The 15,297-nt window shown below is 46.1% G+C and overlaps 1 protein-coding gene across 3 annotated transcripts in view; it reads right to left on the bottom strand.

Annotated features, from left to right (window-relative positions):
* LOC124011316 (actin filament-associated protein 1-like 1) overlaps window positions 1-15,297 on the bottom strand; it is a 111,100-nt gene that overhangs the window by 65,178 nt on the left and 30,625 nt on the right. For 2 of the 3 annotated variants that reach the window (XM_046324560.1, XM_046324562.1), the window contains exon 1: window positions 10,622-10,764. The exons of the other annotated variant lie outside the window; for it this stretch is intronic. In XM_046324560.1, the coding sequence (XP_046180516.1) occupies window positions 10,622-10,652 (31 nt within the window). In that variant the 5' untranslated portion in view covers window positions 10,653-10,764. Of the gene's footprint in view, window positions 1-10,621; window positions 10,765-15,297 lie in introns of those variants that run through there. 3 annotated transcript variants of the gene reach the window in all.

Genomic DNA, 15,297 nt, shown 5'->3' with positions numbered 1-15,297 from the left:
TGCCCACACACACACTCATACTCTCTGACCAGTTGTTCTCTGCAGATACATATGATAATTGCCTGGCAGTAGGTTGTTAAGCCCAGAGGAAGGCCCACATCAGAAAACCAGTCTTCAGTAAGGGAGCAACACTGTTCAGACACACAAAAGACACAAACACTCACACACACACGGCCGGTCAGTTTTCTCTGGTTTCTCATTGGTGATTATAAAATGGTTGGTTCGATCCCTGAATGCTGATTGGCTGACAGCCGTGATATATCCGACCGTGTGCCATGGGTATGACTAAACATGTATTTTTACAGCTCTTATTACATTGGTAAACAGTTATAATAGCAATAAGGCACATCAGGGATTTGTGGTATATGACCAATATACCACGACTAAGTCCTGTGTCCTAAGAACAGCCCTTAGCCGTTGTATATTGGCCATATACCACACATCCCCCGCCATATTGCTTAGTTATGTCATGATTACTCGCTCCGTGTCCCAAATGGCAAAATATCCTTTATGTAGTGCACTACTTCTGAACAGAGTCCTATGGGTTCTGGTAAAACATAGTGCACTACTTCTGAACAGAGTCCTATGGGTTCTGGTAAAACATAGTGCACTACTTCTGAACAGAGTCCTATGGGTTCTGGTAAAACATAGTGCACTACTTCTGAACAGAGTCCTATGGGTTCTGGTAAAACATAGTGCACTACTTCTGAACAGAGTCCTATGGGTTCTGGTAAAACATAGTGCTCTACTTCTGAACAGAGTCCTATGGATTCTGGTAAAACATAATACACTACTTCTAAACAGAGTCCTATGGGTTCTGGTAAAACATAGTGCACTACATCTGAACAGAGTCCTATGGGTTCTGGTAAAACTTGAAATCAAATCAAATTTTATTTGTCACATACACATGGTTAGCAGATGTTAATGCAAGTGTAGCGAAATGCTTGTGCTTCTAGTTACGACAATGCAGTAATAACCAACAAGTAATCTCACTAACTATTCCAAAACTACTGTCTTATACACAGTGTAAGGGGATAAAGAATATGTACATAAAGATATATGAATGAGTGATGGTACAGAGCAGCATAGGCAAGATACAGTAGATGGTATCGAGTACAGTATATACATATGAGATGAGTATGTAAACAAAGTGGCATAGTTAAAGTGGCTAGTGATACATGTATTACATAAGGATGCAGTCAATGATATAGAGTACAGTATATACGTATGCATATGAGATGAATAATGTAGGGTATGTAACATTATATAAGGTAGCATTGTTTAAAGTGGCTAGTGATATATTTTACATCATTTCCCATCAATTCCCATTATTAAAGTGGCTGGAGTTGAGTCAGTGTCAGTGTCAGTGTGTTGGCAGCAGCCACTCAATGTTAGTGGTGGCTGGTTAACAGTCTGATGGCCTTGAGATAGAAGCTGTTTTTCAGTCTCTCGGTCCCAGCTTTGATGCACCTGTACTGACCTCGCCTTCTGGATGATAGCGGGGTGAACAGGCAGTGGCTCGGGTGGTTGTTGTCCTTGATGATCTTTATGGCCTTCCTGTAACATCGGGTGGTGTAGGTGTCCTGGAGGGCAGGTAGTTTGCCCCCGGTGATGCGTTGTGCAGACCTCACTACCCTCTGGAGAGCCTTACGGTTGTGGGTGGAGCAGTTGCCGTACCAGGCAGTGATATAGCCCGCCAGGATGCTCTCGATTGTGCATCTGTAGAAGTTTGTGAGTGCTTTTTGTGACAAGCCAAATTTCTTCAGCCTCCTGAGGTTGAAGAGGCGCTGCTGCGCCTTCTTCACGATGCTGTCTGTGTAAGTGGACCAATTCAGTTTGTCTGTGATGTGTATGCCGAGGAACTTAAAACTTGCTACCCTCTCCACTACTGTTCCATCGATGTGGATAGGGGGGTGTTCCCTCTGCTGTTTCCTGAAGTCCACAATCCAAGTCCGTACATTTGATGATTGAGTTGGAGGCGTGCGTGGCCACGCAGTCGTGGGTGAGCAGGGAGTACAGGAGAGGGCTCAGAACGCACCCTTGTGGGGCCCCAGTGTTGATGTTCAGCGGGGTGGAGATGTTGTTGCCTACCCTCACCACCTGGGGGCGGCCGTCAGGAAGTCCAGTACCCAGTTGCACAGGGCGGGGTCGAGACCCAGGGTCTCGAGCTTGATGACGAGCTTGGAGGGTACTATGGTGTTGAGTGCCGAGCTGTAGTCGATGAACAGCATTCTCACATAGGTATTCCTCTTGTCCAGATGGGATAGGGCAGTGTGCAGTGTGGTTGAGATTGCATCGTCTGTGGACCTATTTGGGCGGTAAGCAAATTGGAGTGGGTCTAGGGTGTCAGGTAGGGTGGAGGTGATATGGTCCTTGACTAGTCTCTCAAAGCACTTCATGATGACGGAAGTGAGTGCTACGGGGGCGGTAGTCATTTAGCTCAGTTACCTTAGCTTTCTTGGGAACAGAAACAATGATGGCCCTCTTGAAGCATGTGGGAACAGCAGACTGGTATAGGGATTGATTGAATATGTCCGTAAACACACCGGCCAGCTGGTCTGCGCATGCTCTGAGGGCGTGGCTGGGGATGCCGTCTGGGCCTGCAGCCTTGCGAGGGTTAACACGTTTAAATGTCTTACTCACCTCGGCTGCAGTGAAGGAGAGTCCGCATGTTTTCATTGCAGGCCGTGTCAGTAGCACTGTATTGTCCTCAAAGCGAAAAAAGGCAAAAAAGTTATTTAGTCTGCCTGGGAGCAAGACATCCTGGTCCGTGACGGGGCTGGTTTTCTTCTTGTAGTCCATGATTGACTGTAGACCCTGCCACATCCCTCTTGTGTCTGAGCCGTTGAATTGAGATTCTACTTTGTCTCTGTACTGACGCTTAGCTTGTTTGATAGCCTTGCGGAGGCAATAGCTGCACTGTTTGTATTCGGTCATTTTACCAGTCACCTTGCCCTGATTAAAAGCAGTGGTTTGCGCTTTCAATTTCACGTGAATGCTGCCATCAATCCACGGTTTCTGGTTAGGGAATGTTTTAATCGTTGCTATGGGAACGACATCTTCAACGCATGTTCTAATGAACTCGCACACCGAATCAGCGTATTCGTCAATATTGTTATCTGACGCAATACAAAACATATCCCAGTCCAGTCATCGATAAAAGACAGTACTGTGCAGCCATCTTCATTGACCTGGCCAAGGCTTTCAACTCAATCACTGTATTCTTATCGGCAGACTCAATAGCCTTTGCTTCTCAAATGGCTGCCTCGCCTGGTTCACCAACTACTCCTCAGAAAGAGTTCACTGTGTCAAATCGGAGGGCCTGTTGTTTGGACCTCTGGCAGTCTCTATGGGGGTGCCACAGGGTTCAATTCTAGGGCCAACTCTTTTCTCTGTATATATCAATGATGTCACACTTGCTGCTGGTGATTCTCTGATCCACCTCTACGCAGACGACACCATTCTGTATACATCTGGCCTTTCTTTGGACACTGTGTTAAATAACTAACTAACTAACATACCTCCAGACGAGCGTCAATGCCACACAACATTCCTTCCAAGGCCTCCAACTGCTTTTAAATGCCAGTAAAACTAAGTGCATGCTCTTTAACTGATTGCTGCCCGAAACCCTCCCGCCCGACGAGCATCACTAGTCTGGACGGTTCTGACTTATGTGGACAACTATAAATACGTAGGTGTTTGGTTAGACTGTAAACTCTACTTCCAGACTCATTAAGCATCTCCAATCCCAAATAAAATTTAGAATCGGCTTCCTATTTCGCAAACAAAGCCTCCTTCACTCATGCTGCCAAACATACCCTCGTAAAACTGACTATCCTACCGATCCTTGACTTCGGCGATGTCATTTACAAAATAGCCTCCAACACTCTACTCAACTGGATGTAGTCTATCACAGTGCCATCCGTTTTGTCACCAAAGCCCCATATACTACCCACCACTGCGACCTGTATGCTCTTGTTGGCTGGCCCTCACTACATATTTGTCGCCAAACCCACTGGCTCGAGGTCATCTATAACTCTTTGCTAGGTAAAGCCCCGCCTTTTCTCAGCTCACTGGTCTTCATAGCAACACTCACCCGTAGCACGCACTCCAGCAGGTATATTTCTCTGGTCACCCCCAAAGCCAACACTTCATTTGGCCGCCTTTCCTTCCAGTTCTCTGCTGCAAATGACTGGAATGAGTTGCAAAAATCAATCTGGAGTCTTATATCTCCCTCTCTAACTTTAAGCATCAGCTGTCAGGGCAATGTACCTGTACACAGCCAGTCTGTAAATAGCACACCCAACTACCTCATCCCCATATTGTTACTTATCTTCTTGCTCTTTTGCACCCCAGTATCTCTACTTGCACATCATCATCTGCACATCTATCACTCCAGTGTTATTGCTAAATTGTAATTATTTTGTCTCTATGGCCTATTTATTGCCTTACCTCCCTACTCTTCTACATTTGCACACACTGAACATATATTTTTCTATTGTGTTATTGACTGTATGTTTGTTCATGTGTAACTCTGTGTTTTTGTCACATTGCTTTGCTTTATCTTGTCCAGGTCACAGTTGTAAATGAGAACTTGTTCTCAACTGGCCTACCTGGTTAAATAAAGGTGAAATAAAATAAAAAATACATATAAAATAGAGCCAGCATTTAGTCACACACATAGCAGACATGTTAACATGCTTTCTGAGATGCAGATAAAGTCAGATGACCCAGTGTCAAACCCACTGGGTCAAACATGAACAGATTGAGTGAACCAGGGCACCTCAGCAGTGAAACAGATTCAGTTCCTGAACCAGGGCATCTCAGCAGTGAAACAGATTTAGTTCCTGAACCAGGGCACCTCAGCAGTGAAACAGATTAAGTTCCTGAACCAGGGCACCTCAGCAGTGAAACAGATTAAGTTCCTGAACCAGGGAATCTCAGCAGTGAAACCAATTGAGTTCCTGAACCAGGGCACCTCAGCAGTGAAACCAATTGAGTTCCTGAACCAGGGCATCTCAGCAGTGAAACAGATTGAGTTCCTGAACCAGGGCATCTCAGCAGTGAAACAGATTGAGTTCCTGAACCAGGGCATCTCAGCAGTGAAACAGATTGAGTTCCTGAACCAGGGCATCTCAGCAGTGAAACAGATTGAGTTCCTGAACCAGGGCATCTCAGCAGTGAAACAGATTGAGTTCCTGAACCAGGGGGCCTCAGCAGTGAAACAGATTAGGTCCTGAACCAGTGGGCCTCAACAGTGAAACAGATTTAGTTCCTGAACCAGTGGGCCTCAACAGTGAAACACAAAGACACTATTTGTTAATGATACACCTTCTACAAGATACACACACTTCCTCACTCACTCCTCACAGCTGCAGGGCACGCCCACCAGTGTGTGTGTGTGTTTATGTATAGTCACTGAAAAAAGGATTTGTTGAAATGCAGTCTCCCACCAAACAAAGAGAATCCTGCCCCAGTCCATGACCTGTATCTGGCCCAGGCAGGAAACATGGACCAAGTGGGGAGATAATGAGGTCCAACGAGCTAACTGTGAAAAATAGGGAGGGAAAGAGATGAAGAGAGAGAGAGCCTGCCAAGTCAACCAACCGCTTGTCTTTTCTGGGACTCACCCTCGATAGAGGAAGGGAAGTGAACTAATTCAAGGAGGGAGAGGGGGAGAGAGGGAGAGAGAGAGAGAGAGAGAGAGAGAGAGAGAGAGAGAGAGAGAGAGAGAGAGAGAGAGGGCAGCAGCATGCTGGACAATATTTCCCAAAGGCCTTGTCATCAATCTTGTCAAATACCAACACTATTTGCCAGTATAAGGAAGACCAACAAAGGAAAAACCCTTAATAACAGCACTAGCCTGGGAAGAAAGTCAGAATACACTGCAATGCCAAGCATGAAGAACACCTCCCTATTTGAATACTCAATGACCTATGTTATTACTACCCCATTATCAATCACATAAACCAACCAGGATGATCTCTCCACTGCCAGTTGGAACTTGGTGTGGACTGTCTATCTGTCTGTTTGTCTGGTTAAGTGTAACCGGTGTGAAATGGCTCGTTGATCTTCCTGCCCAGGTTGGCGCCCCTCCACAGGTTCGTGCCGTGGGGGAGATCTTTGTGGGCTATACTCGGCCTTGTCTCAGGATAGTAAGTTGGTGGTTGAAGATATCCCTCTAGTGATGTGGGGGATGTGCTTTGGCAAAATGGGTGGGGTTATATACTGCCTGTTTGGCCCTGTCCGGGGGTATCGTCGGATGGGGCCACAGGGTCTCCTGACCCCTCCTGTCTCAGCCTCCAGTATTTATGCTGCAATAGTTTATGTGTTGGGGGGCTAGAGTCAGTCTGTTGTATCTGGAGTATTTCTCCTGTCTTTACCGGTGTCCTGTGTGAATTTAAGTATGCTCTCTCTAATTCTCTCTATTTCTTTCTCTCTCTCTCTCTCTCTCTCTCTCTCTCTCTCTCTCTCTCTCTCTCTCTCTCTCTCTCTCTCTCTCTCTTTCCCTCTCTCTCTCTCACTCTCTAAGGATCTGAGCCCTAGGACCATGCCACTGGACTAACTGGCCTGATGACTCCTTTCTGTCCCAAGTCCACCTGGTCGTGATGCTGCTCCAGTTTCAACTGTTCTGCCTGTGGCTATGGAACCCTGACCTGTTCACCGGACTCTCTACCTTGTCCCAGACCTGTTGTTTTAAACTCTCTAGAGACAGCAGGAACGCTATGAAAAGCCAACTGACATTTACTCCTGAGGTGCTGACCTGTTGCACCCTCGACAACCACTGTGATTATTATTATCTGACCCTGCCTGGTCATCAATGAACATTTCAACATCTTGGCCATGTTCTGTTATAATCTCCACCCGGCAGAGCCAGAAGAGGACTGGCCCACCCCTCATAGCCTGGATTCTCTCTCGGTTTCTTTCTAGGTTCCGGCCTTTCTTGGGAGTTTTTCCTAGGTGCTTCTACACCTGCATTTCTTACTGTTTGGGGTTTTAGGCTGGGTTTCTGTTCAGCACGTTGTGGCATCAGCTGATGTAAGAAGGGCTTTATAAATACATGTTATTGATTGATAGTTAGCGGGGTGCGAGCTAATAGCATTTCAATTGGTGACGTCACTCACTCAGTGACCTTGAAGTTGTTGTTTTGCCTTGCTCTGCAAGAGCCGTGGCTTTTGTGGAGCGATGGGTAATGATGCCTCGTGGGAGGCAGTTGTTGATGTGTGCAGAGGGTCCTTGGTTCGAGCCCAGGTAGGGGTGAGGAGAGGGACGGAAGCAACACTGTTACATAAGGATAGAACCAGCATCAACTCAATCTGTTTCCCACCAATCCAAAGGATCACAATCCCTTAAATTTAGCTGCACCTGTGTGTGTGTGTGTGTGTGTGTGTGTGTGTGTGTGTGTGTGTGTGTGTGTGTGTGTGTGTGTGTGTGTGTGTGTGTGTGTGTGTGTGTGTGTGTGCGTGCGTGCGCGTGCGCGTGCGCGCGTGTGTGCGTCTGTGTGCGTGTGTGCGTGTGCGCGTGTGCGCGTGCGCGTGTGTGTGTGTGTGCGTCTGTGTGCGTACAGTATGTGTGTGTGTACCCACGCCAAGACAAACAGGGAGGGGAGAGAGGTGTCCATGCATTCCACCCCAGGGGAAACACACACAGGCTCTGAGCTGATAATGCCACATCAAAACAAGGTGGGGGGGGGGACTACAGCTTTAGTGTTGAGATCAAAACCAGCTGCATCAACAAAGATATGCCTCATAACAGAGATTGATCAGCAGTAGAGTTGTAGTAGACTGGTAGTTCTTGGTCTATTTTATGACATTGTTGGAAGAGCCGTATTGTATCTGGAACATAAAGAGAAAGACCTTCATAAGCATTTCAAAGCAGAGACAGAGGCTCAGAGACAGAGGCTCAGAGACGGAGGCTCAGAGACAGAGGCTCAGAGACAGAGGCTCAGAGACGGAGGCTCAGAGACGGAGGCTCAGAGACAGAGGCTCAGAGACGGAGGCTCAGAGACAGAGGCTCAGAGACGGAGGCTCAGAGACAGAGGCTCAGAGACGGAGGCTCAGAGACAGAGGCTCAGAGACGGAGGCTCAGAGACGGAGGCTCAGAGACAGAGGCTCAGAGACGGAGGCTCAGAGACAGAGGCTCAGAGACAGAGGCTCAGAGACAGAGGCTCAGAGACAGAGGCTCAGAGACAGAGGCTCAGAGACGGAGGCTCAGAGACAAGACAAAGGCTGCATCCCAATTGGCAAACCTATTCCCTATATATCGCACTACACCACTTTGACATGGTCTAAAGTAGTGCACTATATAAGGAATAGGGTGCAATTTGATACGTGACTAGGGGGAGGAATGTGTGGCTGAGTTAGCCGAGCTAGCCCACACTAAAAATCACTATCTCACACTGCTTTGACAAACACTGTTAAACTTAGAAGATACAATCCACACCTTGTTACAAGTGCAACGCAAGACAGAGTGTGTCAGCGTATGTGTGTGTCAGTGCCAGAGAGCGAGCAGGAGTGGGTCAAATATCACAGTGTGCCACAACAGCAAGGTTTGTGGGACAACCAGTGAAGAAAAAACACCATTGTCAATACAACCCATATTTATGTTGAATTATTTTCAATTTTCTACTGTAACTATTTGCACATCGTTACAACACTGTATATAGACGTCTTATGATATGTCTCACATTCAAAAGTTTGGGGTCACTTAGAAATGTTCTTGTTTCTTTTTTTGTCCATTAAAATAACATAAAATTATCAGAAATAATACATAGACATTGTTAATGTTGTAAATGACTATTGTGGCCCTTTGAATTGAATTGAATTGAATTGAATTGAGAGAGAGAGCGAGAGAGAGAGAGAGAAAGAGAGAGAGAGAGAGAGAGAGAGAGAGAGAGAGAGAGAGAGAGAGAGAGAGAGAGAGAGAGAGAGAGAGAGAGAGAGAGAGAGAGAGAGAGAGAGAGAGAGAGAGAGAGAGAGAGAGAGAGAGAGAAAGAGAGAGAGAGAGGAGGCTACAGTGAGGTACTACTACAGTTTACTAGTCTGATCACAGTGAGGTACTACTACAGTCTACTAGTCTGATCACAGTGAGGTACTACTACAGTTTACTAGTCTGATCACAGTGAGGTACTACTACAGTTTACTAGTCTGATCACAGTGAGGTACTACTACAGTTTACTAGTCTGATCACAGTGAGGTACTACTACAGTTTACTAGTCTGATCACAGTGAGGTACTACTACAGTTTACTAGTCTGATCACAGTGAGGTACTACTACAGTTTACTAGTCTGATCACAGTGAGGTACTACTACAGTTTACTAGTCTGATCACAGTGAGGTACTACTACAGTTTACTAGTCTGATCACAGTGAGGTACTACTACAGTTTACTAGTCTGATCACAGTGAGGTACTACTACAGTTTACTAGTCTGATCACAGTGAGGTACTACTACAGTTTACTAGTCTGATCACAGTATAACACTACTACAGTTTACTAGTCTGATCACAGTGAGGTACTACTACAGTTTACTAGTCTGATCACAGTATAACACTACTACAGTTTACTAGTCTGATCACAGTGAGGTACTACTACAGTTTACTAGTCTGATCACAGTATAACACTACTACAGTTTACTAGTCTGATCACAGTGAGGTACTACTACAGTCTACTAGTCTGATCACAGTGAGGTACTACTACAGTCTACTAGTCTGATCACAGTGAGGTACTACTACAGTTTACTTGTCTGATCACAGTATAACACTACTACAGTTTACTAGTCTGATCACAGTGAGGTACTACTACAGTCTACTAGTCTGATCACAGTGAGGTACTACTACAGTCTACTAGTCTGATCACAGTGAGGTACTACTACAGTCTACTAGTCTGATCACAGTGAGGTACTACTACAGTTTACTAGTCTGATCACAGTGAGGTACTACTACAGTTTACTAGTCTGATCACAGTGAGGTACTACTACAGTTTACTAGTCTGATCACAGTGAGGTACTACTACAGTTTACTAGTCTGATCACAGTGAGGTACTACTACAGTTTACTAGTCTGATCACAGTATTACACTACTACAGTTTACTAGTCTGATCACAGTGAGTTACTACTACAGTTTACTAGTCTGATCACAGTGAGGTACTACTACAGTTTACTAGTCTGATCACAGTGAGGTACTACTACAGTTTACTAGTCTGATCACAGTAGAACACTACTACAGTTTACTAGTCTGATCACAGTGAGGTACTACTACAGTTTACTAGTCTGATCACAGTGAGGTACTACTACAGTTTACTAGTCTGATCACAGTATAACACTACTACAGTTTACTAGACAGTTTTCTAGTCTGATTGTCTGTTTTGTCTCTGCTACTTTCCTACTTCGCGAGTAAAGACTAAAAGGCAAACAGGCTAACATGCTAAAAGACTAACATGCTAAAAGGCTAACATGCTAAAAGACTAACATGCTAAAAGACTAACATGCTAAAAGACTTCCACACTAAAGAAAGAAAACAAACACAAATGTAACATCACACAAAAAAACTAAACTGATAACAGGATCATACATAACTGGGAGAAAAGTAAACCAGTTTTCTCAAAAAGTGTACTTTGGTACCTACCATTAGCAGATGAAGAAGAGAGTCCCACCATTATTCCAATACATTCTTATTTTTCATGAATCTGGATAAAAGGTGAATGTAAAAAAATCTTCTTCTGTAGTTGTGAGGTGAGTCTGACTACTGTTGAACCCCAAGGGACTTCACACTCCTATACTACCCTCCCTCCCTCCCTCCCTCCCTCCCTCCCTCCCTCCCTCCCTCCTCCCTCCCTCCCTCCCTCCCTCCCTCCCTCCCTCCCTCCCTCCCTCCCTCCCTCCCTCCCTCCCTTGTGTGTTATCTCACCTCCTCTCTCTCTGTGGGGAGGGGTGATGATGGTTGTGTGTTTGTGTGAGCCTTGGGATTACAGTAGGGGAGGACACACACACACACACACACACACACACACACACACACACACACACACACACACACACACACACACACACACACACACACACACACACACACACACACACACACACACACACACACACACACACACACACACACACACACATCTCCCTCTACTCACTACTCACTACACACACACACACACACACACACACACACACACACACACACACACACACACACACACACACACACACACACACACACACACACACACACACACACACACACTCACTACTCACACACACACACACACACACACACACACACACACACACACACACACACACACACACACACACACACACACACACACACACACACACACACACACACACACACACACACACACACACACACACACACACACACACACACACACACACACACACACACACACACACACACACACACCCTCATCTCCCAGCAAGTTCTAGCTTTCATTAATGCCTAACCCATTCTGTCACTCTCACTAAAGTTAGATTCACAAATAGTTCCACACAAAACCAGGAACCTACCTCTTTACACATTCAAAAATATCTTATATACATATGCTGTGTATTTGAATGAAACCTGAATCTTAACAGTAACAATACAGTATAAGAATAATGTGTTACATTGGAAGTGTAAGACACTTCTGTAGATGAGTTTATTTTATCCACAGCAATTTACAGAATTTGAGTCAGCGACCTTCGGTTATATGCCCAACTCGCTTAACCACTAGGCTACCTGCCACCTATTACACAACCCAAGTGGCTAGGCTATTGTTTGGGAAATATGGAGCACTACAAAGGCCCTTTCTCCCTGGTGAGGAGATATGTTGTGACACTGTTCAAAAGAGAGGTGAAGAGGGAGACAGAGAGAGAGAGAGAGAGAGAGAGATCTCTCTATCTCTGCCCCTCTGCCCCATCTCTCTCTATCTCTCTATCTCTGCCCCTCTGCCTCTACTGGGTGAAATTCCACAGTGTGCCATCACAGCAGCAAGATTTGTGACCTGTTACCACAAGAAAAGGGCAACCAGTGAAGAACAAACACCATTGTAAATACAACCCATATTTATGCTTATTTATTTTCCCTTGTGTACTTTAACCATTTGTACATCGTTACTGTATATATACACTGTCACTGTATATATACATAATATGACATTTGTAATGTCTTTATTGTTTTGAAACTTCTGTATGTGTAATGTTTACTGTTCATTTTTATTGATTATTTCACTTTTGTATATTATCTACTTCACTTGCTTTGGCAATGTTAACACGTTTCCCATGCCAATAAAGCCCCTTGAATTGAAAGAGAGAGAGAGAGAGAGACGGGGCAGAGGGGCAGAGAGAGAGAGAGAGAGAGAGAGAAAAAGACGGGTCAGAGGAGCAGAGAAAGAGAGAAAGAAAGAAAGAGAGAGAGAGACGGGGCAGAGGGGCAGAGAGAGAGAGAGAGAGAGAGAGAAAAAGACGGGTCAGAGGAGCAGAGAAAGAGAGAAAGAAAGAAAGAGAGAGAGAGACGGGGCAGAGGAGCAGAGAAAGAGAGAAAGAAAGAAAGAGAGACGGGGCAGAGGAGCAGAGAAAGAGAGAAAGAAAGAAAGAGAGAGAGAGACGGGGCAGAGGAGCAGAGAAAGAGAGAAAGAAAGAAAGAAAGAAAGAAAGAAAGAGAGACGGGGCAGAGGAGCAGAGAAAGAGAGAAAGAAAGAGAGAGAGAGAGAGAGAGAGAGAGAGAGAGAGAGAGAGAGAGAGAGAGAGAGAGAGAGAGAGAGAGAGAGAGAGAGAGAGAGACCGGGCGGAGGGGCAGAGATAGACAGAAAGAAAAAGAGAGAGAGAAAGACGGGGCAGAGGTAGAGAGAAAGAGACATGTTCAGACGACTCCTCAGTAGAAGATGTGTGTGTCAGCCCTAGGGGCAAGCCTGGAGCCTAGAGCACGACCAAACATGCACAGTACCTCTTCTCACACTGGCACCACACACACACACACACACACACACACACACACACACACACACACACACACACACACACACACACACACACACACACACACACACACACACACACACACACACACACACACACACACACACACACACACACACACACACACACACACACACACACACACACACACCTGAGTGAGTCTGTTTCACGGATACCTCATAGGTAAGGCATTCAGATAAGTTGTCCATATCAGATACATTTGTCTCTTTGTCTGTCTCTCAGCCCACTGCTCTCTCAGCCCACTGCTCTCTCAGCCCACTGCTCTCTCAGTCCACTGCTATCTCAGTCCACTGCTCTCTCAGCCCACTGCTCTCTCAGCCCATTGCTCTCTCAGTCCACTGCTCTCTCAGTCCACTGCTCTCTCAGCCCACTGCTCTCTCAGCCCACTGCTCTCTCAGCCCATTGCTCTCTCAGTCAACTGCTCTCTCAGCCCACTGCTCTCTCAGCCCACTGCTCTCTCAGTCCACTGCTCTCTCAGTCCACTCCTCTCTCAGCCCACTGCTCTCTCAGTCCACTTCTTCTATCAGCTCACTGCTCTCTCAGTCCACTGCTCTCTCAGCCCACTGCTCTCTCAGCCCACTGCTCTCTCAGCCCACTGCTCTCTTAGTCCACTGCTCTCTCAGTCCACTGCTCTCTCAGCCCACTGCTCTCTCAGCCTACTGCTCTCTCAGTCCACTGCTCTCTCAGTCTACTGCTCTCTCAGCCCACTGCTCTCTCAGCCCACTGCTCTCTCAGTCCACTGCTCTCTCAGCCCACTGCTCTCTCAGTCCACTGCTCTCTCAGTCTACTGCTCTCTCAGCCCACTGCTCTCTCAGCCCACTGCTCTCTCAGTCCACTGCTCTCTCAGCCTACTGCTCTCAGCCTACTGCTCTCCCAGCCCACTGCTCTCTCAGCCCACTACTCTCTCAGCCCACTGCTCTCTCAGTCCACTTCTTCTATCAGCCCACTGCTCTCTTAGTCCACTGCTCTCTCAGTCCACTGCTCTCTCAGCCTACTGCTCTCTCAGTCCACTGCTCTCTCAGCCCACTACTCTCTCAGCCCACTGCTCTCTCAGTCCACTTCTTCTATCAGTCCACTGCTCTCTCAGCCCACTTCTCTCTCAGTCCACTTCTTCTGTCAGCCCACTGCTCTCTCAGCCTACTGCTCTCTCAGCCCACTGCTCTCTCAGTCCACTGCTCTCTCAGCCTACTGCTCTCTCAACCCACTGCTCTCTCAGCCTACTGCTCTCTCAGTCCACTGCTCTCTCAGCCTACTGCTCTCTCAGCCCACTGATCTCTCAGCCTACTGCTCACTCAGCCCACTTCTTTCTCAGCCCACTGCTCTCTCTGTCCACTGCTCCTCTGGGCAGGTTGGGATCTGCCTGGGTACAGGACCACAACACACCCGTAGTCTGGGTATCTCAAGACTCTGTTTTAAAACATGAATATGATTGGTTGTGACAGTTGATACTGTATGTCTTTATTATGACTGTGTTATGTAGACCCTATAACTGATTGATCATGTCAATGGTCAGATTTCCAACAGGTTCTGATAAAGGCTTCACTCTGTAACAAGGTAAAATCAATGGTCAGATCTCCAACAGGTTTTACTAAAGGCTTCACTCTGTAACAAGGTAAAATCAATGGTCAGATCTCCAACAGGTTCTGATAAAGGCATCACTCTGTAACAAGGTAACATCAATGGTCAGATCTCCAACAGGTTCTGATAAAGGCACCACTCTGTAACAAGGTAACATCAATGGTCAGATCTCCAACAGGTTCTGATAAAGGCACCACTCTGTAACAAGGTAACATCAATGGTCAGATCTCCAACAGGTTTTACTAAAGGCACCACTCTGTAACAAGGTAACATCAATGGTCAGATCTCCAACAGGTTCTCCAACAGGTTCTGATAAAGGCACCACTCTGTAACAAGGTAAAATCAATGGTCAGATAAAGGCACCACTCCAACAGGTTCTGATAAAGGCACCACTCTGTAACAAGGTAACATCAATGGTCAGATCTCCAACAGGTTTTACTAAAGGCAGCACTCTGTAACAAGGTAACATCAATGGTCAGATCTCCAACAGGTTTTACTAAAGGCAGCACTCTGTAACAAGGTAACATCAATTAGACCTTTATGTCCAATTCTCCTGTTGACTTTTGTTGATATTTAATTCCCACCATGTTTCACGTTCCATGTTTATTGTTTCCTAATGTTACGTGCCCCTAATGTCTATGACACTACAGATCTGAGCATGGCTGTGACCTGACAGGAGAGGTCATATGATGTCTGTGACCTCTGACCTCTGCAGTAGAG

The sequence above is a fragment of the Oncorhynchus gorbuscha genome, linkage group LG23, assembly GCF_021184085.1.
Source record: "Oncorhynchus gorbuscha isolate QuinsamMale2020 ecotype Even-year linkage group LG23, OgorEven_v1.0, whole genome shotgun sequence".
NCBI classification, from domain to species: domain Eukaryota; kingdom Metazoa; phylum Chordata; class Actinopteri; order Salmoniformes; family Salmonidae; genus Oncorhynchus; species Oncorhynchus gorbuscha.
Note: the sequence above shows the minus strand (reverse complement) of the source record. Positions and strands in the feature narration are given on the sequence as shown.